The following is a 20,034-nucleotide window of genomic DNA, read 5'->3' as shown; positions in this document are numbered from 1 at the left end:
GTACTGGACTTTCAGCTTTAGCATCATTCCTTTCAAAGAAATCCCAGGGCTGATCTCCTTCAGAATGGACTGGTTGGATCTCCTTGCAGTCCAAGGGACTCTCAAGAGTCTTCTCCAACACCACAGTTCAAAAGCATCAATTCTGCAGCACTCAGCCTTCTTCACAGTCCAACTATCACATCCATACATGACCACTGGAAAAACCATAGCCTTGACTAGATGGACCTTAGTCGGCAAAGTAATGTCTCTGCTTTTGAATATGCTAGGGGCAATCAAAGGTATCAATTATTAACATAAGCCTTGAAAGGTATTTTATGCATATGTAAATGCAAGTTCATTTCCTTCCTCATCCCCTCCTTACAAAAATGTAGCATTTGAGTCCCACTGTTTTAGAACTTGAGTTTATTCCTCAAAACATCTCAAAGTTCCAGAATGACCTGTTTTTGTGGGTCAGGAAAATCCAACATACTTCATCATGAGTAGAAGTAAGCATAACACACCAAACGAAGAAAGTAAGAGTCAAACTTTTTCAGCTAATGATTGAACATGCTTTTTAAAAAGCTCACAGAGCAAAGCAAACAATACAAAACTCTAATATAAATTCAAATGAGAAATTGCAGATATGAAAAAACACTATAACTCAGAAATTCAACATCCTGAACAGAAATAGACAGTTGCACAAAGACTGACAGAATACTGGAAAGAAATTGATTAAAGGGACAAAAATGATTTTTAAAATGACTGAATGTTGTCTGTGAGGTAATAGATGCAATGTATTTAAATGGATATGGAGGATAGGAATAAAAGAGCTGGGAATAAGAAAACAAAGAAAGAAGGAAAAGATCCCAAAAGAAGGTGATAATCATAAAAGGCAGAAAGTATTCCAACACAGGAATAAATGGCGACTCTCAAGAAAGGTAAACAAGATAAAATACTGGTAAAGAACTAATATTTGAAATTATAATCCATGTAAATGTCTCTGAAATATAATGACATGAAACTGTGTGTGGAAGATAATTGAGGAAGCTGGGTGAGGGATAGTTGAGAACAACTTTGCAAATTTTTCATAAATCTAAAACCATTTTTAAAATAGTTACATTTTAAAAAGATTAATAGAGATCTTAATCAAAAGTAAAAATAAAATATGAAGCAAATATTTCAAAATAGTAGTATTGAAAAGACAGTAGTAATTGATACTTGATGGTTTGTTTGATTATGCTATTGAACCAACTTTCCAGTTCTGAGAAGTACCTTACACAGCATTATAAATCAACTGTATTCCAATAAAAAATTAAAGAGAATATAATTCAGCCATAAGAAAAGAATGAAACAATGCCATTTGCCACAACATAAATGGACCTAGGACCTAGAGATTGTCATCTCTAGTGAAGATGACATTCACTACTTCAGACACTTGCTTCACTCAGAGATTGTTATCTTCACTAGTGATGTCAATCTCTGAGTGAAGTAAGTCAGACACAGAAAGACAAATATATGGTATTGCTTATATGTGAAATCTAAAAAACTATAAATGAACTTATTTACAAAATAGATGTGAGTCACAGGTGTAAAAAAATAAACTTATGGTTACCAAGGGATAAGAGGGATATAAATTGGAAGACTGGGATTGACATATACACACTAGTAAATATAAAATAAATAATAACCTGCTGTATAGCACAGGGACCTCTACTCAATACTCTGTAATAGCCTATATGGGGAAAGTGTCCATAAAAAAAGAAAAAAAAGAAAACAGTGAATACAGGTATAACTGAGTCCCTTTGCTGCACACGTGAAACTAACACAGCATTGTAAATCAACTATAATCCAATAAAAAAAATTTTTTAATGTCTTACAGAAGAAACATCCTCTCATTGAACAGGTAGGGAAGCTGAATAACACACACACACACAGTACCTGTTTGAAGGGATCATTGAACTGCTGGGGCAACCTGGACCTCCCTGAAGAAAGGAAAATTCTGGAGAAGTGAAGTATGATTTCTCCAGCCTCTTTCCTGTTGTAGAGATGTGTAAATTACCTGGTACAGGTTGCAAGTTCTAGACTGCAGGTGGAGGCCTACTTTTTAAATTTCTGTTGGAATATAGTTGCTTTACTTTTAAGAAGCCAAGAAGTCAGTAGCACTGTATGTATTCCCACAGGGCTAGAGAGGGAAAAGTTGGAAAAGTGCAAGTTGCTCAGTTGTGTCTGACTCTTTGCAATCCCATGGACTATACTATCCATGGAATTCTCCAGGCCAGAATACTGGAGTGGGTAGCCTTTCCCTTCTCCAGGGGATCTTCCCAACCCAGGGACTGAACCCAGGTCTCCTGCATTGCAGGCGGATTCTTTACCAGCTGAGCCAAAAGTTAGAAAACAGTGTTGCAATGTCAGCCAAGAATTAGATGCTGTGACCTCAGATATAAGGGACTTCTGTGGTGGCTCAGACTATAAACAATCTACCTGCAAAGTAGGAGATCTGGGTCCGATCCCCGGGTGGGGAAGATCCCCTGGAGAAGGAAATGGCAACCCACTCCAGTAGTCTTGCCTAAAGAATCCTGTAAACAGAGGAGCCTGGCAGACTACAGTCCATGGGGTCCCAAAGAGTTGGATACAACTGAGAGACTTACAGTTTCAGAGAGGTAAGAGGTACAGTGTTTTGTCCCTCAAAGCTTTCGACTTAAGCTACCCATGTCAGGGAATAAGAAAATATAATCAGAAAATGAGTGGTGTTTAATTCACTTTCATGCTGCTGTGAGAAAAAGTTCAAGTTCACAGTCCACCAATAAGCTCAGTGGTAAAGAATCTACTTGCCAATGCATGAGACGCAGGTTTGATCTCTGGGTCAGGAAAATCTTTTGGAGAAGGAAATAGCAATCTACTCCAGTGTTCTTGCCTGGGAAATCCCATGGACAGAGGCTGATGGACTGCAGTCCATGGAATTGCAAAAGAGTCAGACATGACTTAGAGACTAAACAACAATAAAAAAAGAAAGATAATTCCTAAGACAGAAAGCGTAATAGACAGAGAGACAAGGGGCAGAAAAAAGTTGAACAGAGTCTAAACAGAATCTCAGTGACCTATTGGCCTTAACAAATGGTATAACATGTTTAATCTGGTAGCGGAAGATAACAGAATTTCTTGCTCTGGAAATAGAAAAATCACATTATTGAGCAATCTTGAGTATCTATTAATATTAACTATCCCCCAGTGAGGAAACCTGTATTGTTTGTATGTGCATGTTATCTGACCTTGCAAATTACTTACTGATAAAAGTTCACATACCTTCCACAAAATTAGGAATATCTTGGCCCCATTTGGCAAAGTAAGTGGAGCCACCTCTTCCCCAAGGAAAGCAAACCAGCCTAAAAAGTGCATTAAGATTCTGGTGTAAGCAGTTCACAACTTTTTCATTCCTAGGGAGAAAATTGAAATATTTAACATGATATAAAGTCAGTTCCGGAGAAGGCAATGGCACCCCACTCCAGTACTCTTGCCTGGAAACTCCCATGGATGGAGGAGCCTGGTGGGCTAATAGTCCATGGGGTTGCTAAGAGTCAGACAGGACTGAGCGACTTCCCTTTCACTTTTCACTCTCATGCATTGGAGAAGGAAATGGCAACCCACTCCAGTGTTCTTGCCTGGAGAATCCCAGGGATGGCGGAGCCTGGTGGGCTGCCGTCTGTGGGGTTGCACAGAGTCGGACACGACTGAAGCGACTTAGCAGCAGCAAAGTCAGTTCACCTGTCCTAACTGAATTAGGTGTATTTTAACAGAAATTTTAATTCATTATAAGGAGACTGTATTCATATATAAAGGGATTGCCTTTTTTTTCCAACAAGAATGGCCAAAAAATTTTTTCATGGATTCATTTTTAACAGTTTATATAAACTTTGATAGATGTAAGTGAAATAGTCAATTATATCTAATATTTAGGAAATACATTTCATATGCACATTTAAAAGGGATAGACATGCTAATTTAGAAATCACCTTTTTCCCAATTCAGGGAATAGTTGTATCTACACAGTTTTATCTCAGTGTCTTCATAATTTCAAGTCATCTGTAAGTTTTCCAAAGCACGTAATTTTCACTCCCTTCTGAGTGTTAATTAAATACACCTTTTTGCATCAGCATATAATTTTTGGAAATTTTACCACAATGTCCAAGTATCCTTTCACCTAGTATTCCAGATAATTGCTTTTTTAAAAATTCAATATATATATATATATATATTCAACATAAATATATGTACAAAACATTCAATATATATACATGGCATCATCCATAATTTAACACTTCCTGTAAAGTTTACAAATTGATGATTAAATTATTTATAAAGTTATATAGTCTTGTCAAATGTGAGATAATCAGCTCTACTATGGTGATTAAATCTGTCTCGCCTCTCTCTTTTTTAAGTTCCCGTTTAGTCAGTTGATCTCTGTGCTGCACTATGCTTAGTCAGTCGTGTCCGACTCTTTGCGACCCCATGGACTGTAACCCTCCAAGCTCCTCTGTCCATGGGGATTCTCCAGGCAAGAATACTGGAGTGGGTTACCATGCCCTCCTCCAGGGGAATCTTCCCAACCCAGGGATCGAACCCAGGTCTCCTGCATTGCTGGTGGATTCTTTACCCTCTGAGCCACCAGAGAAGCCCAAGAATACTGGAGTGGGTAGCCTATCCCTTCTCCAGGGGATCTTCCCAACCCAGGAATCGAACCAGGGTCTCCTGCATTGCAGGTGGATTCTTTACCAGCTGAACTACTGGTGATGCACGCCCAGTTGATCTCTACAAGCATCCAAAACTAACAATGATTGAGATTTTGTCAGCTTTACATGTGTTCTTTAAAGAGGATTTTGGTTTTCATGATAAAATAATAGAACACTACCAATTATGAGAAACTTTACACAAACTTAAGCATAAGTTAAAACCTTTCTTGGGGGGAAGAATAACTTTTGGAGAAAATCTCCTTGGCTTGTATCAGGGCATTTATGTTAATAATTGCTAATTTAAAGAGAAAAAAACAAAAGGACAATTTTTTAAAAAAGATTTTTTAATGTGAGCCATTTTAAGTCTTGATTGAACTTGTTATAGTATGTTTTTTATGTTTTGGTTTTTTGGCGGCCATGGGGCATGTGGGGTCTTAACTCCCCGACCAGGGATCAGGCCCACACCCTCTGCACTGGAGGGCAAAGTCTTAACTCCTGGATGGTCAGGGAAGTCCCCTCAAAGGGGTAATTTTAATGTTTTCTTGTGAAGAGGGACATTATGTACTTGAGGCTACATTCCTTCTAACTAATCCTATTATCAACAAACTCACTGACCATGGATCAGCCCTAAATAAGAGCTTCATAGGTATCAACCAGTTACTGGAAAAACGCTAGAGTCATTTTTTAAAGGAATACAAAAGCCTTCCATAGTGCCTTCCACAGTTTGGTAAAAACTGCATAGCTAATGGGTGCGTTTTATGAACCTTATTTCTGGAAGCTATTGAAGAGTCTAGAAAAATGATTTGAATTCAACATTACTTTAAAACCAGTCCATATTTTTTAAAGCCAAGGAGCCCTACTTCAGTCTATTTCAATGACTTGCATTCTCATGAACAAAAATGTCAGGATAAGAATAGTCTTGCCATACCTGAAGACTGTGTAACCAGCAGAAATAGGGGAGTTCTATAAGGAAAACAATACAAAGCCATAAACACAAAATTAGGTGTAGACACTTTGATCATTGCTGTGTTTTTTGTTTTTTGTTTTTTTTTTAGTTGCTAAGTCATTTCCAACTCTTTGGAACCCCGTGGACTATAGCCCTCCAGGCTCCTCTGTTCATGGGATTTCTCAGGCAAGAATACTGGGTTACCATTTCCTTCTCCTGGAGATCTTCCCCATCCAGGGATCAAACTTGTGTCTCCTGTGTTGGCAGTCAGATTCTTAACCACTGAGCCACCAGTGAAACCATTTGATTATTCGTTTCAAGATGAAACCACCTTTCTTTGCCTTGGGAGTGGGGGTAGGAGCTCCCTTCACTTATTTAGAGCCAGGCCAGTGTCACAGTGGGCCCTCAGAACCCACATTGATGGGGTGCCTGTCCTCCATAGCAACCCACAGCCAAGATCTCACAAGAAGGTAGAGCCACGGAGGGTAGTGCTCATTGCTGCAAAGCCTGGATGAAGCAGAACGCTCTCATTCTTGGGCTTTTGCCTGCCCTCTGCATCCATCCAATCTCCTGTGTTGCCTGAGGAAAACAGACGAAGACCAAGAGAAGCTAACCTTCCTGAGCCAGTCCTCTGGGTGGAAGCCTTCTACCTGCACTTGCCTTCTCTTTGTCTTCCCCTTCTTCATTTTTGGTTTTGGTTAAATCATAAAATTCTAAGACTTTAGAGTTGAGAGGGATTAGTGATCATTTAACTCACTATCAGCAGCCTGATAGCTCAGTTGGTAAAGAATCTGCCTGCAATGCACGAGACCCGAGTTTGATTCCTGGGTGGGGAAGATCTGTCGGAGAAGGGATAGGCTACTCGCTCCAGTATTCTAGCCTAGAAAATTCCATGGACTGTATAGTCCATGGGGTCACAAAGAGTCAGACTACAGCTGAGTGACTTTCACTTTCAACAGCCTGTGGAAATAAAGAGATCTGAATTCAAATCTGTTGATATGACACTAGGAAAATGACCTGAGTGACTGAAAGTCTCAATGTCCTCATCTGTAAAATAAGGACAATCATAGCATCTTCCTTACATTTTGATTAAATGTCTCAAAAATACTTAGCCTGGTTTTCAGTTCAGTTCAGTTCAGTCACTCAGTCGTGTCCGACTCTTTGAAACCCCATGAATTGCATCATGCCAGGCCTCCCTGTCCATCACCAACTCTCGGAGTTCACTCAGATTCATGTCCATCGAATCAGTGATGCCATCCAGCCATCTCATCCTCTGTCGTCCCCTTCTCCTCCTTGCCCCCAATCCCTCCCAGCATCAAAGTGTTTTCCAATGAGTCAAATCTTTGCATGAGGTGGCCAAAGTACTGGACTTTCAGCTTTAGCATCATTCCTTCCAAAGAAATCCCAGGATTGATCTCCTTCAGAATGGACTGGTTGGATCTCCTTGCAGTCCAAGGGACTCTTAAGAGTCTTCTCCAACACCACAGTTCAAAAGCATCAATTCTTCAGCGCCCAGCCTTCTTCACAGTCCAACTCTCACATCCATACATGACTACTGGAAAAACCATAGCCTTGACTAGATGGACCTTAGTCGGCAAAGTTTTAGTAACCCACAAAACAAAAATGAATGTTTTCTATTAATCCTGGTTTGACAGTTGGAGAAACTGAGGCCAAGAGACATTAGGTTACTTGCCCAGGGTCACCTGGCCAGTGACAAGTCAGGAATTGGAACACAAGTCCTGTTCATCCTAACAGCTACTTCCCTACTTTAGCCCTTTTCTTATTTTCTCAGCATCAACAAACAGGTGGACCCATAAGTGGCAGGGAGTGGATAGCATACCTGGGAGGTTTCAGATGACAGAGCCAGGGACAGAGACCTCTACTCTACGTCTGGGTGTAAATGGAATCCTGCTTTCACATTTTTGGCCAAGTCATGGATTTACAATTTCACATTAAGCTCACCACCAAGTCAGTACCATTTTACATAGTGAGTAGTTGGTGCCATTTACAATACCTTACAGGACTTCACTAGCGGTCCATTGGTTAAGACTCTGCACTTCCAACGCAGGGTACATGGGTTCAGTCCCTAGTTGGGGAAACTAGGATCCCACACGCCACATGGTGTGGCAAAAACACAAATACCTTGCCTTGGGGACGATGGCCATCTAATGAGCTTTCTCTGAGAAGCCCCTTTCCATGTAAAAGGGCAACCTCCAAAGGCAGAGTGTTAGAGCACCTGGGACTGGAAAGACCCAGACTGCACGCAGTGACACCCCCGATTGTCTCAGCTTTGTCTCTCCTCTCCATTTTTTGAGGAAATGGCGCAAAACTGCTCCTCTCAGGAACTTTCTGGTCAGTGCCAAATTCAATACCTCTTTGGACATAAAACGTCTGATCAGCCTTGAGCACACTTTTAAATCTGTTGATTATTTTTTATTATTCCAAGCCCTATTTTAAAAAGAGGAGAAGAAATGGATTAGAAGCAACATGACAGATGTTATGTTGGAGTCACCTTCCTCAGCTCACATTCAGTCATCAGGAAGTGCTTCCATTAGCTGAACCCCTGCCTAACACAGAGAAACACAAAGATGAACATTACTAAAACTCTAGCTAGTAAACACCCTGCAGCCAAATCAAGCCAAGAACACTCAATACTTACTAGAAAATTGGAGTCTGAGGAGAGGTTTGCTTTTAAAATATTGGTGTCTTCATTTTCTAGATATTTATGAAGTTTTAAAACTTAAGGGAGAATTAGGAAGTCTTAGAGAAACTTTACTGCTAATACTAAACTTCTGGGACTTCCCTGCTGGCTCAGTGGATAAGAAGCCACTGCTAATGCAGGGGACATGGGTTCAACCCCTGGTCTGGGAAGATTCTATCTGCTGTGGAGCATCTAAGCCCATGCCCCACAACTACTGAGCCTGTGTGCCTAGATCCTGTGCTCTCCAACAAGAGAAACCACTGCAACAAGAAGCCCGTGCACCGCAATAAAGAGTAGCCCCCACTCGCTGCAACTAAAAAAATCACACACACTGCAATGAAGACCAGCGCAACCAAAAATAAGCAAAAAAAAACAAAAACAAAAAACACCAAACTTCCAACTCTGCAAGCTGCAAATATTCAGAAAAGAAAGGAAGAATAATTACCACCCCCAAGTGGACTTTATCCTTTTACTTCCTAGAAGCTCCTTGAATCATGTCAAGGCCCTGGATCACTCAGCTGTGAGCCTCAGGAGTGTTTCCCAGAGACCAGGCTGATCTCTCAGTATGCTGACTTCTTATAGTGCAGTGCAGGGCACCTGAGGAACTGAAAGACCTGCTTAACTAGAGGAAGAAAGTTCCCAGAGGTGGGGAATCACTTTGTCACTCAGGCTGTTTTCTTAGTAAGAATGGCCTGGAGAAATCACAAATTCTCCAAAAAAATCACCTGTTTGATTCATTAGGATTTCACTGACTCCTTAAGAAAAGATAAAATGCCAGAAGAGACAGCTTTGCCTACCAAGAAAAATTGGCAATCAGAGGTTGGATGCATATTTTTAGTGTTTATGACTGAAGGCTCTTACTGAGGGCTACAGAACTTCAGTAAAATGAGGCTAAATTCCATCAGCTGTTTCTAATAGAAATAAGTAAAACCTATTCTTCTTTCTGATATCACCTTATTTTTGACTTGGCACATCTTGTTATCAGTTATAGGCAAGAGGAGTGTTTACTCTTGCTTAATAAGTCTTCCCTGGTGGTCCAGTGGTTGAGAATCTGCCTACCAATACAGGGCACATGGATTCAGTCTCTGGTCCTGGAAGATCCCACATGTCACAGAGCAGCTAAGCCTGTATGCCCCAAGTGCTGAAGCCTGCACATGCTAGAGTCTGTGCTCTACAACAAGAGAAACCACCACGATGAGAAGCCCATGCACCACAATTAGAGAGTAGCCCATGCACAGCAACATAGACCCATTGGAATCAAAAATAAATAAAAATTAAAAACTTAATAGACATTTTTTTGACATGCCAATTGAGTAAATGTCAATTTACTCAGTTGACATTTTACTTCGATAGATATCACTGACGTCCTGGGTCATTTCTCAACATTTGCAGTTATCCTCAGATAAAAGTAATAGTGACTCTGTCCTCAAGAAAAAAACAATAGAAGCATCTATTTGACTGAAATCCTGGAGGAGAGAAGAGAGGGATGAGGTAGGGATAATATTCAAGAGACAGTGGCTTAGATTTTCCCAGAACTGATACATAATACCAGTCCAAAGAGTAAAGATGCCCAGCACATTCTGAGCAGAATAGACTACAAAGAAAGAAATGTATGTAATGATGAAAATGGAAAACAAAGACAAAGGGCAAATATTAAAATCCCAGAGGATGAGGGGATGAACTATAATCTGGAAGGAATAGCAGAATGGAAATCTAGAAGAGAGCCTAATCTCTTCAAGTGCTAAAAGAAAAATTGCTAACTTGGGATTTTCAGAACAACTCTCAAGCAAGGAAAATCATAAGAATCAGGCTTGAGAGAGGTCAAAATGTGTAGCAGAAGGATGTAAAACTCACCTCCCCCCAAGTCTACACAATGTTGGAAAGACAGTCTCTGCAACGGGAAAACTGGATAACTACATGTAAAAAAATGAAACCAGATCATTCTTTAACTCCAGGCACAAAAATATGCTCAAAAGGGATTCTAAGCCTAAATGTGAGACTGAACACTCTAAAACTCCTAGAGGAAAACACGCTGACATGCAGCATAGCAACATCTTTTTTGACTTGTCTTCCAGAATAATGGAAGTAAAACCAAAAATGAACAAATAGGATCTACTTAAAAGCTTTTACACAGCAGCACAAACAATAAACAGAATAGAAAAACAACCCACAGATTGGGAGAAAGTATTTGCAAATGATGCAACCAGTAAGGGATTAGTCTCCAAAATTTGCAAACAGCTCCAAGCCAGGCTTCAGCAATACGTGAACCGTGAACTTCCAGATTTTCAAGCTGGTTTTAGAAAAGGCAGAGGAACCAGAGATCAAATTGCCAACATCTGATGGATCATCGAAAAAGCAAGAGAGTTTCAGAAAAACATCTATTTCTGCTTTATTGACTATGCCAAAGCCTTTGACTGTGTGGATCACAATAAACTGTGGAAAATTCTGAAAGAGATGGGCATACCAGATCACCTGACCTACCTCTTGAGAAACCTGTATGCAAAGGTCAGGAAGCAACAGTTAGAACTGGACATGGAGAAACAGACTGGTTCCAAATAGGAAAAGGAGTACATCAAGGCTGTATATTGTCACCCTGCTTATTTAACTTATATGCAGAGTACATCATGAGAAATGCTGGGCTGGAGGAAGCACAAGCTGGAATCAAGATTGCTGGGAGAAATATCAATAACCTCAGATATGCAGATGATACCACCCTTATGGCAGAAAGTGAAGAGGAACTAAAAAGCCTCTTGATGAAAGTGAAGGAGGAGAGTGAAAAAGTTGGCTTAAAGCTCAACATCCAGAAAACTAAGATCATGGCATCCAGTCCCATCACCTCATGGCAAATATATGGGGAAACAGTGGAAACAGTGACAGACTTTATTTTTCTGGGCTCCAAAATCACTGCAGATGGTGACTGCAGCCATGAAATTAAAAGACACTTACTCTTTGGAAGGAAAGTTATGACCAACCTAGACAGCATATTGAAAAGCAGAGACATTACTTTGTCAGCAAAGGTTCATCTAGTCAAGGCTATGGTATTTCTAGTAGTCATGTATGGATGTGGGAGTTGGACTCTAAAGAAAGCTGAGTGCAGAAGAATTGATGATTTTGAACTGTGGTGTTGGAGAAGACTCTTGAGAGTCCCTTGGACTGCAAGGAGATCCAACCAGTCCATCCTAAAGGAAATCAGTCCTGAATATTCATTGGAATGCTGAAGCTGAATCTCGAATCCTTTGGCCACCTGATGCGAAGAGCTGACTCATTGGAAAAGACCTTAATGCTGGGAAAGATTGAGGGCAGGAGGAGAAGAGGACGACAGCGGATGAGATGGTTGGATGGCATCACCGACTCAACGGACATGGGTTTGGGTGGACTCCAGGAGTTTTTGATGGACAGGGAAGCCTGGCATGCTGCGGTTCATGGGGTCGCAAAGTCAGACACGACTGAGCAACTGAACTGAGCATGATATTTAACAGCCTCAAAAGAAACAACCCACTCAAAAAATGAGCAGAAAGCATAAATAGAAGACATTTCTCCAGAGAAGATATACAGATGGCCAACAGCACGTGAAAAGATGTTCAAGACCACTAATTATTAGAGAAATGCAAATCAAGACTACAATAAGATGTCACCTCACACCAGCCAGAAAGGCTATCATCAAAAAAGCCACAATCAATCAATGCTAGAGAGGGTATGGAGAAAAGGGAGCCCTTCTACACTATTGTAAATTGCCAGTTTCCAGTTTAGCAAATTGCATAGCACGGCCGAAAAAAAAAAAAAACAAAACAAAACACCCAGATAATAACAGCAAAATCCAGATGTGGAATAGTTCCTATTGAAAGCTAATTAGACACTAGCACAAGGACTCCTGTAACAATAAAGGCTGTAAGAAAGATATACACATAATTGGGTAAAACAGGAAGAAAAGCATTGGGTCAGGACCTGTGCCCCTTGAAGGGGGCTAAGAGGAAAAGGGGGATTGGACGTGTGGATGCTGCCCCAGGGAGTGAGCAGATTGAGGCTCAGACTGAGCATCCCAGTCCTGGGGTCCTATGTGGAGGAGACAAGCCCCCTTACCTGGTTGGAGAATTGCTGGCACAGGTGAAAAGGCTGGCGCAGCCCAGACACCGCTCAAGAGTGCACAGGTGCTGGCTGGCCCCCAGGCAAGGAGGGGAGAGGTCTTCCCCAACTACCTCCATGTGTTCCCCAGCCTGCATGGAGCAAGTGTAACAACACAGATATCAGGCAAAATAGACTAAAACAAAATCTGTAACAAAAGGCAAAGAAAGGCATTATAAGAAAATCAATACAAGAAGAGGATATTACACTCATTTACATATACACACCTAATGCAGGAGCACCTAGCATATAAAGCAAATACTAACAGACATTAAGGGAGAGATTAAAATAGTACAGCAATAGTAGTGTGTTATTAGTATATCGTTATAATAATACAATGGTAGTAGTATATTATTATAAAAATACGATAGTAGTAGCATGTTAGTCGTATAGTATTATTGTAATAATGCATAATACCCTCTGACATCAATGAACAGATTGTCCAGACAGAAAATCAGGCAACGGTAGTCTTAAGTGACACAGTGCAGCAGTTGGACTCAATCTATAGGACGTTGCATCCAAAATCAGCAGAAAACCTATTCTTCTTTTTTTTTCTAAAATTTTATTGATTTATTTTTGGCTTGTGTGGGGCTTTCTTTACTTGTGGTGAGCAGGGGCTACTTTCTAGCTGCAGTGTGTAGGCTTCTGTGGTTGCAGCATCCAGGCTCTGGGGCACAGGTTCAGTACTTGCAGTGCGTAGGCGTAAGTTGCTCCACAGTAAATGGGATCTTCCTAGATCAGGGATTGTACCTGTGTCTCCTGCACTGGCAGGCAGATTCTTTATCACTGAGCCACCAGGCAAGTCCTCAACACCACTAATTACGGCTGCTGCTAAGTCGCTTCAGTCGTGTCCGATTCTGTGCGACCCCATGGACAGCAGCCCACCAGGCTCCTCTGTCTAGAGACATGCAAATCGAAACAACAGTGCAATATCACCTCACCCCTGTTAGTATGGCTGTCATCAAAAAGTCGACAAATAATAAATGTCAGTAAGGATGTGGAGAAAAGGGATCCCTTGTACACTGTTGGTGGAAATGTAAATTGGTGCAACCACTGTGAAAAACAGTACAGAGTTTTGTCTATAGAGCTACCACATGATCCAGTATATCTATCTAGAAAAACTGAAAACAGTAATTTGGAAAGCTGCCTCCAACCCAGTGTTTATAGCAATGCTATTTACAGTATCCAAGACACGGGGGCAACCTAAGTGCCCATCGACAGATGAATGGATAAAGAATATATAATATAGAGATAGATGGACATCCCTGGTGACTCAGACAGTAAAGAATCTGCCTGCAGTGCAGGAGACCTGGGTTCGATTCCTGGGTTGGAAAGATCCCCTGAAAAAGGGAAAACTTACTCCAGTATTCTTGCCTGGAGAATTCTATGGACAGAGGATCCTGGCAGGCTACAGTCCATGGGGTCGCAAAGAGTTGGATGTGACTGAGCAACTAACGCTTTGACTTTATATATATAGATATCACAATGGGATATTACTTAGTCATAAAGATGAATGAAATTCATGTTGCAATTTGCAGCAACACAAATAGACCTAAAGATTATGAAATAAGTCAGACAGAAAAAGACAAATACTGTATGATATCACTTATATATACATAGAATCTAAAAAGTAATACAAATGAGTGTATATTCAAAACAGGAATAGACCCATACATATAGAAAAAACTTGGGGTTACCAAAGGGGAGAGGAAAAGGGGAGGAGCAAATTAAGGATCTAGTGTTAAGAGATACAGACAACTAAGTATAAAGTAGAAAGGAACAAGGATGTATTGTATAGCAGAGGGGATTATAGCCATGGTCTTATGCTAAAAATGGAGTATAATCTGCAAAAATACTGAATCACTCAACTGTACACCTGGAAATAATATAATATTGTAAATCAACTATACTTCAATAAGCAAAAGAAGCAGGGCAAAATAAAAACATTTTCAAGTGTCTTTTCTAAGTTTGCCACCCAGAAGACATTCTCTAAACGAAATTTTAAAGGAAATATAATACTTTGGGCAGAAAGTAAGTGACTGCAGATGGGATATTTGAGATGCAAAAAGAAATTTTAGAAGACAATGGTAAATAAGTGAGCAAATGTAAATAAACATTAATTGCATAAAGCAGTAACTGTAATTTCTAATTGGCCTTAAATATATATGGAATTAAAATATTGAGCAAAAATAATATATATGTCAGGAGCAAATAAAGGAATTTCTCTTTATCTTTGAGGTTTTATTAAATTTAAATTGCATGTTTTAATTTCTAAGGCAAGTTCCTTAAAAGAATAGAAACATCCCATATGCCACCCGAACTGGAAGAGAGAACTGTTTAGTTAATCAAAAAGAGAAAAGTAAGGAAAAACATAGAACAGGTAAAACAAACAGAAAACACAATACAAGATAGCAGATTTAAACCCCGAATATCACGGACTGTGTTTTTAAAAATACTTTTACTTGTTTGTTTGACTGTGCCAGGTTTTAGTTGTAGCACACAGGATCTTTAGTTGTAGCATGCTAACTCTTAGTCGAGGCATGCGAGATCTAGTTCCATGATCAAACCCAGGCACCCTGCACTGGGGGTGAGAAGTCTTAGCCATTAAACCACCAGGGAAGTCCCAGTTTTATATTACATATTAATGAGCTAAGTTCTCTAAGTATGATGCAAAATTGTCAGGTTGGATTAAAAAGTACTCCAGCTATAATGCTGGGTATATAAGATGTATCTAAAAAGATATCATTCTTAAGATTTTAAAATAATTTCAAATGTAAAATAGTCAATGCCAGGCTCTGGCACAGAGGAAACAAGTTCTGAAACATATTAGCTACCAGCTAGGCAATGGAAAAGAAGGCATGGGGAAAGGAGTGACAGAGAACAAGGCAGAAAGAACAATGGGTGCCTTAGCCCCAGAGGTGAGGTGGTGCACGGTAATTCAGAAATCAAAAGGATTTGTGCATGGATGGAAGGCAGAGCATGGATGGAAGGCAGAGACAGATTGTGGCCAACCTTGTGAGCAAGCAGTCTGAAGAATTTGGGACTTGGTCTTAAGAACAAAGAGAATGCATGAGAAGATACCATGATCACTGCGTATCCTTTCAGGATAATGCGTCACCTTTCAGGATGATGGCTCTGATAACAAGAGAATGTTATCACAGCAAAGAGAAGGTTAGGAGGTGCTGGTAATAATCCAGGAGAGAAAGGATGATGATGACTTGGGCTAACATTCTGACATTAAGAAACACTTACAGAACAGTTATTAAGGGCCAGGCATCACTCATACTTTTAATGTAGTGTCTTTTATTGTATTTGTTAACTTATTTATTTGGCTGTGCCAGGTCTTAGTTGTAGCACACGAGATTTTTTTTTTTTAGTAATTTTATTTATTTAGCTTAGGCTGTGCTGGGTCTTCGTTGCTGCGAGGGCTGTTCTCTAGTTCTGGCGAGCAGGGGCCACCCTCTAGTTGCGGCGCACCGGCTTCTCATTGTGGTGGCTCCTCTAGCTGCACAGCACAGGCACGGGCTCTGGGTGCATGGGCTCAGTAGTCACAGCTTCCTGGCTCTAGAGCGCAAGCTCAGGAGTTGTGCCACGTGGGATTAGTTGCTCCGTGGCAAGTGGGATCTTCCTGGATCAGGTATCGAAACTGTGTCTCCTACATTGGCAGGCAGATTCTTTACCACTGAGCCACCAGGTAAGCCCAGCACACAGGATCTTAATTGCAGTTTGCAGGATCTAGATCCTTGACTGGGGATTGAACCTGGGCCCCCTGCATTAGAAGCTCAAAGTCTTAGCTACCAGACCATCGGGGACATCCTATATTAAGTGTTTTAATTTTTACAATTATGTGAACATTCTTCCCCCCACATGATGAAGGTATTATTATAAAATATTATTTTTATTGTTATAAAATATAATATTATAAATTTATAATTCAAATTTCTTTATAAACTTATATAAATTTATTATATATTTATTATTTATTATATAATCATATAAGTTTATTTTTATATAATATAAATATAATATATAAATATTTATGTGAAGTGAAGTGAAGTGGCTCAGTCGTGTCCGACTCTTTGCGACCCCATGGACTGTGGCCCACCAGGCTCCTCCGTCCATGGGGTTCTCCAGGCAAGAATACTGGAGTGGGTTGCCATTTCCTTCTCCAGGGGATCTTCCCAACCCAGGAATCGAACCCACGTCTCCCACATTGCAGGCAGACGCTTTAACCTCTGAGCCACCAGGGAAGCCCCTACATATAAAAATAATATAAAATTTATTTATTATTATATATTTATATTTTATTTATTATATAATTTAATATATAAATTTATAATATGTTATAAAATATATTTGTTTATATGTTTGCATATATGTCTCTACACACACACACACACACACACACACACACACACATATACATACAGTCCCCAACCAGGGATTGAACCCACACCCCCGCAGTAGAAGCACAGATTCCTAACCCACTGGACCATCAGGGAATTCTGAAGGTATTATTATTACCTACATTTTGAAAATAAAGAAACTAAGACACAGAGAGGTTCAGTGACTAGAAGACATATGTTGGCAAGGAGTAGACCCAGCTAGTCTGGCTTGAGAAGCTCTTAAACCCCAGTGCCTGCTACTGCTGTGCGTTGTGTGCCACAGCAGCCTCCTTCCCTGGCATCTGTGGGAGCTGGTGCTTTATTGGACATGGTGAGTGTGGAAGAGCCACAGATAGCGTGACTCCCAGCTTTCTCACTTAGGCAATGGGTGGGGCATGTGGCGGTCTTGAGATGGGAAACAGGAGAGAGGACTGTGGGGAAAGGCGAGGGGTTTAGTTTCAGACTGTAGGTTAAGTGTTAGTCGCTCAGTCATGTCTGACTCTGTGACCCCATGGGCTGTAGCTTACCAGGCTCCTCTGTCCATGGGATTCTCCAGGCAAGAATGCTGGAGTGGGTTGCCCTACCCTCCTCCAGAGGATCTTCCCGACCCAGAGATCTAATCCAGGTCCTGCATTGCCATTCCCAAGGTGGACTCCAGTAGGGCCAGAGGAGCCTGGCAGACTACAATCCATGAGGTCTCAAAGACTCTGAACAGACTCAACAGCAACATCTGTGAGGCACCCATGGAGGGATTTCTAAAGAGTATTCAACCACAGGGATCTGGATGTCAGGAGCGTGTCTGGGAGTAGATTTGGGGATTGTCTGCATCCAGGGGAGGACGAGAGAAGGCCTGGGAGAGGACGGAAAACAGTGGTCTCCACCGGGAGTGGAGATGGGGGAGAGGTCAGAGGCTGCCCTTCAAATCAGACATGTACTGCAGACCCTCTTTCTAGAAGATATACCCCTGCCTATTTTTTCTCATGCCTATTCATTGTATTGGTGCCTGGTGCCCTTGTGGGAGTGGGGGATGGGGTGTGGACCCCTTCCTCAAGCCCTCAGAGATTCTCGGAGAGTCAGTGGCTTTCAGGTTAAGAGTGACAAGAACATGGGAGAAGACAGAGCCCTGGCTGTACTTGTGTTGAAGTGGCCGGCAGACAGAGAAGCCTGGATGGGGAAACCGGGAAAGTGGGAGAGAAAGTAAGCAAGAAGTCACTCAGGCAGAGGTACAGGAGCCTGGACCCAGCCTCTGATCAGTGTGTGGACACAATCTCAGAAGGAAGATGTAGGCCAAAGGTCTCAAAAAAACACACCTACAAGCTCAGCTTTATAGGGAGACATCTAAAATTCCAGCTTTTTTTCTTTTTTTTATGAGCTGCCCATTTTGCCAGAGTGTGGAGTTGAGCGGGGGAGGGGAGTCATGCTGCAGACATTTGGCAAATTCTCTAAAAATCTGACCTTCAGAGCCATCACCACATTCCCTCTTAGTTACTGTTAATACTTCCTGTGTTTTCTCCTGAAATCTCTCCAATTTGAGTCAGGTTGCCAGAGCCTCACCCTTCTGTTTGCACCAAAGGGCTAGGGTGCCCCTCTCCTGATCCATCTTGACAGTGGATTTGGACTTTGGCTCTCTGCCTTTGCTGTACAGAGGACATCTCCGAGAAGTCTTGTTCCTAGGCAAAGTTGCTGTCAGGGTAAAGACCAGCACATACACTGAAGAGGCCGCTGAAGTTCAGTGCCTCCTAAATGTAGAGACTCGGACCAGGAGCTTCGGGCTTACAGGACTCTCGTACCATTTCTTTGCCCCACTCAGCTTTTCCACTGTCCATGGAGAGCTTGGGAGAAATGAGTTTTGTCTTGTTGAAGAGGCCACCAGGGTACAACGTCTTCCTGTGTAGAACTCCCTGCCCAAACAGTCACAATGACAGCTAGTAATGTATCGCTCTTTCTCTTTTAAACAATATTTGTTTTTATTTATCTATTTATTTGGCTGCAGTGGGTCTTAGTTACAACACATATAGGATCTGTTAGTTGTGGCTCTAGTTCCCTGACCAGGGATTGAACCCCGGGCTCCCTGCTTTGGGAGCACACAGTCTTAGCCACTGGACTGTGAAGGAAGTCCCATATATCACTCTTTCTAATCATAATTCTTAGGGGATCTGACATCTCAGGAAATAGCTGAGACCATAATTAAGTAGACAGGAATGTGACTTAAATGTACAGTTAATGAGCCTGTGGACCAGCCTCTGAAAAGGTCCAGCTGCAGTGTTTCCTCCTCCTCCCGGCCGACACCACTGTGGTGAGCAGGAGTTTCAGCTTCCTGTAGCATCTAGGCCACCCTGAGGCTATGGGCAAACCACATACTTCTGTGGGCCTGAATTCCTCCCACTGCCTTACTTGGATGGGTGTGAGATCTGAGGATGGTGTGAACAGGAAAGGAAGGGGTGCTGGGCCATGCGTTCTCCGAGGCTTGTGTTAGTTCTAACATTCTTTGATTTGATGACTTTCTAAGTTGGAAAATGGTATGCATGTGTGCATGCTAAGTTGCTTCAGTTGTGTCCGACTCTTTGTGACCCTATGGACTGGAGCCCTCCAGGCTCCTCTGTCCATGGGATTCTCCAGACAAGAATACTGCAGTGAGTTGCCATGCCCTCTTCCCGGGGATCTTCCCAACCCAGGGATTGATCCTGCGGCTCTTAAGTCTCCTGCATCGGCAGATGGGTTCTTTACCACTAGTGCCACCTGGGATGCAATGTGCTTGGGTTCCTTCCGTCCCACAGGGGCAGTTCCTCTGTACTTCCTCCTGGGGTCCCAGCACAGCCCCACAGAAAGAAAGGATGAGACACTTTTGAAGGGGAAGAAAAAGTGGGCACCAAAGACGATGTAGCTGATGCTGTTTTCAGGATTTGGAATGTCACCGACCTAAGAGACCATGCTTTCTCTGGTCTGTGGCTTTTTTCTCTCTCATTTCAGAATCCACTCGCATGGATAAATAAAAATAATTTTATTTTTCTTTTTTTCATTTGAAACTGATTCATGTTTATTAAACATTTAGGGACTTCCCCGATGGTCCAGTGGTTAAGAATCTGTCTGCCAATGTAGAGGACATGAGGTTCAATCCCCAGTCTGGGAAGATACCACATGCTGTGGGGCAACTAAGGCTGTGTGCCACAATTA

General features: G+C 41.6%; 1 protein-coding gene across 1 annotated transcript in view; it reads right to left on the bottom strand.

Annotated features, from left to right (window-relative positions):
• Nucleotides 1-12,555, bottom strand: part of OLAH (oleoyl-ACP hydrolase) — a 29,831-nt gene extending 17,276 nt beyond the window's left edge. The window contains 2 exon segments of the mRNA XM_042230389.2: nucleotides 3,283-3,413; nucleotides 12,434-12,555. Of these exon segments, the coding sequence (XP_042086323.1) occupies nucleotides 3,283-3,413; nucleotides 12,434-12,555 (253 nt within the window).
• Nucleotides 12,556-20,034: the final 7,479 nt, after the last annotated feature.

The sequence above is a fragment of the Ovis aries genome, chromosome 13, assembly GCF_016772045.2.
Source record: "Ovis aries strain OAR_USU_Benz2616 breed Rambouillet chromosome 13, ARS-UI_Ramb_v3.0, whole genome shotgun sequence".
NCBI lineage: Eukaryota > Metazoa > Chordata > Mammalia > Artiodactyla > Bovidae > Ovis > Ovis aries.
Note: the sequence above shows the minus strand (reverse complement) of the source record. Positions and strands in the feature narration are given on the sequence as shown.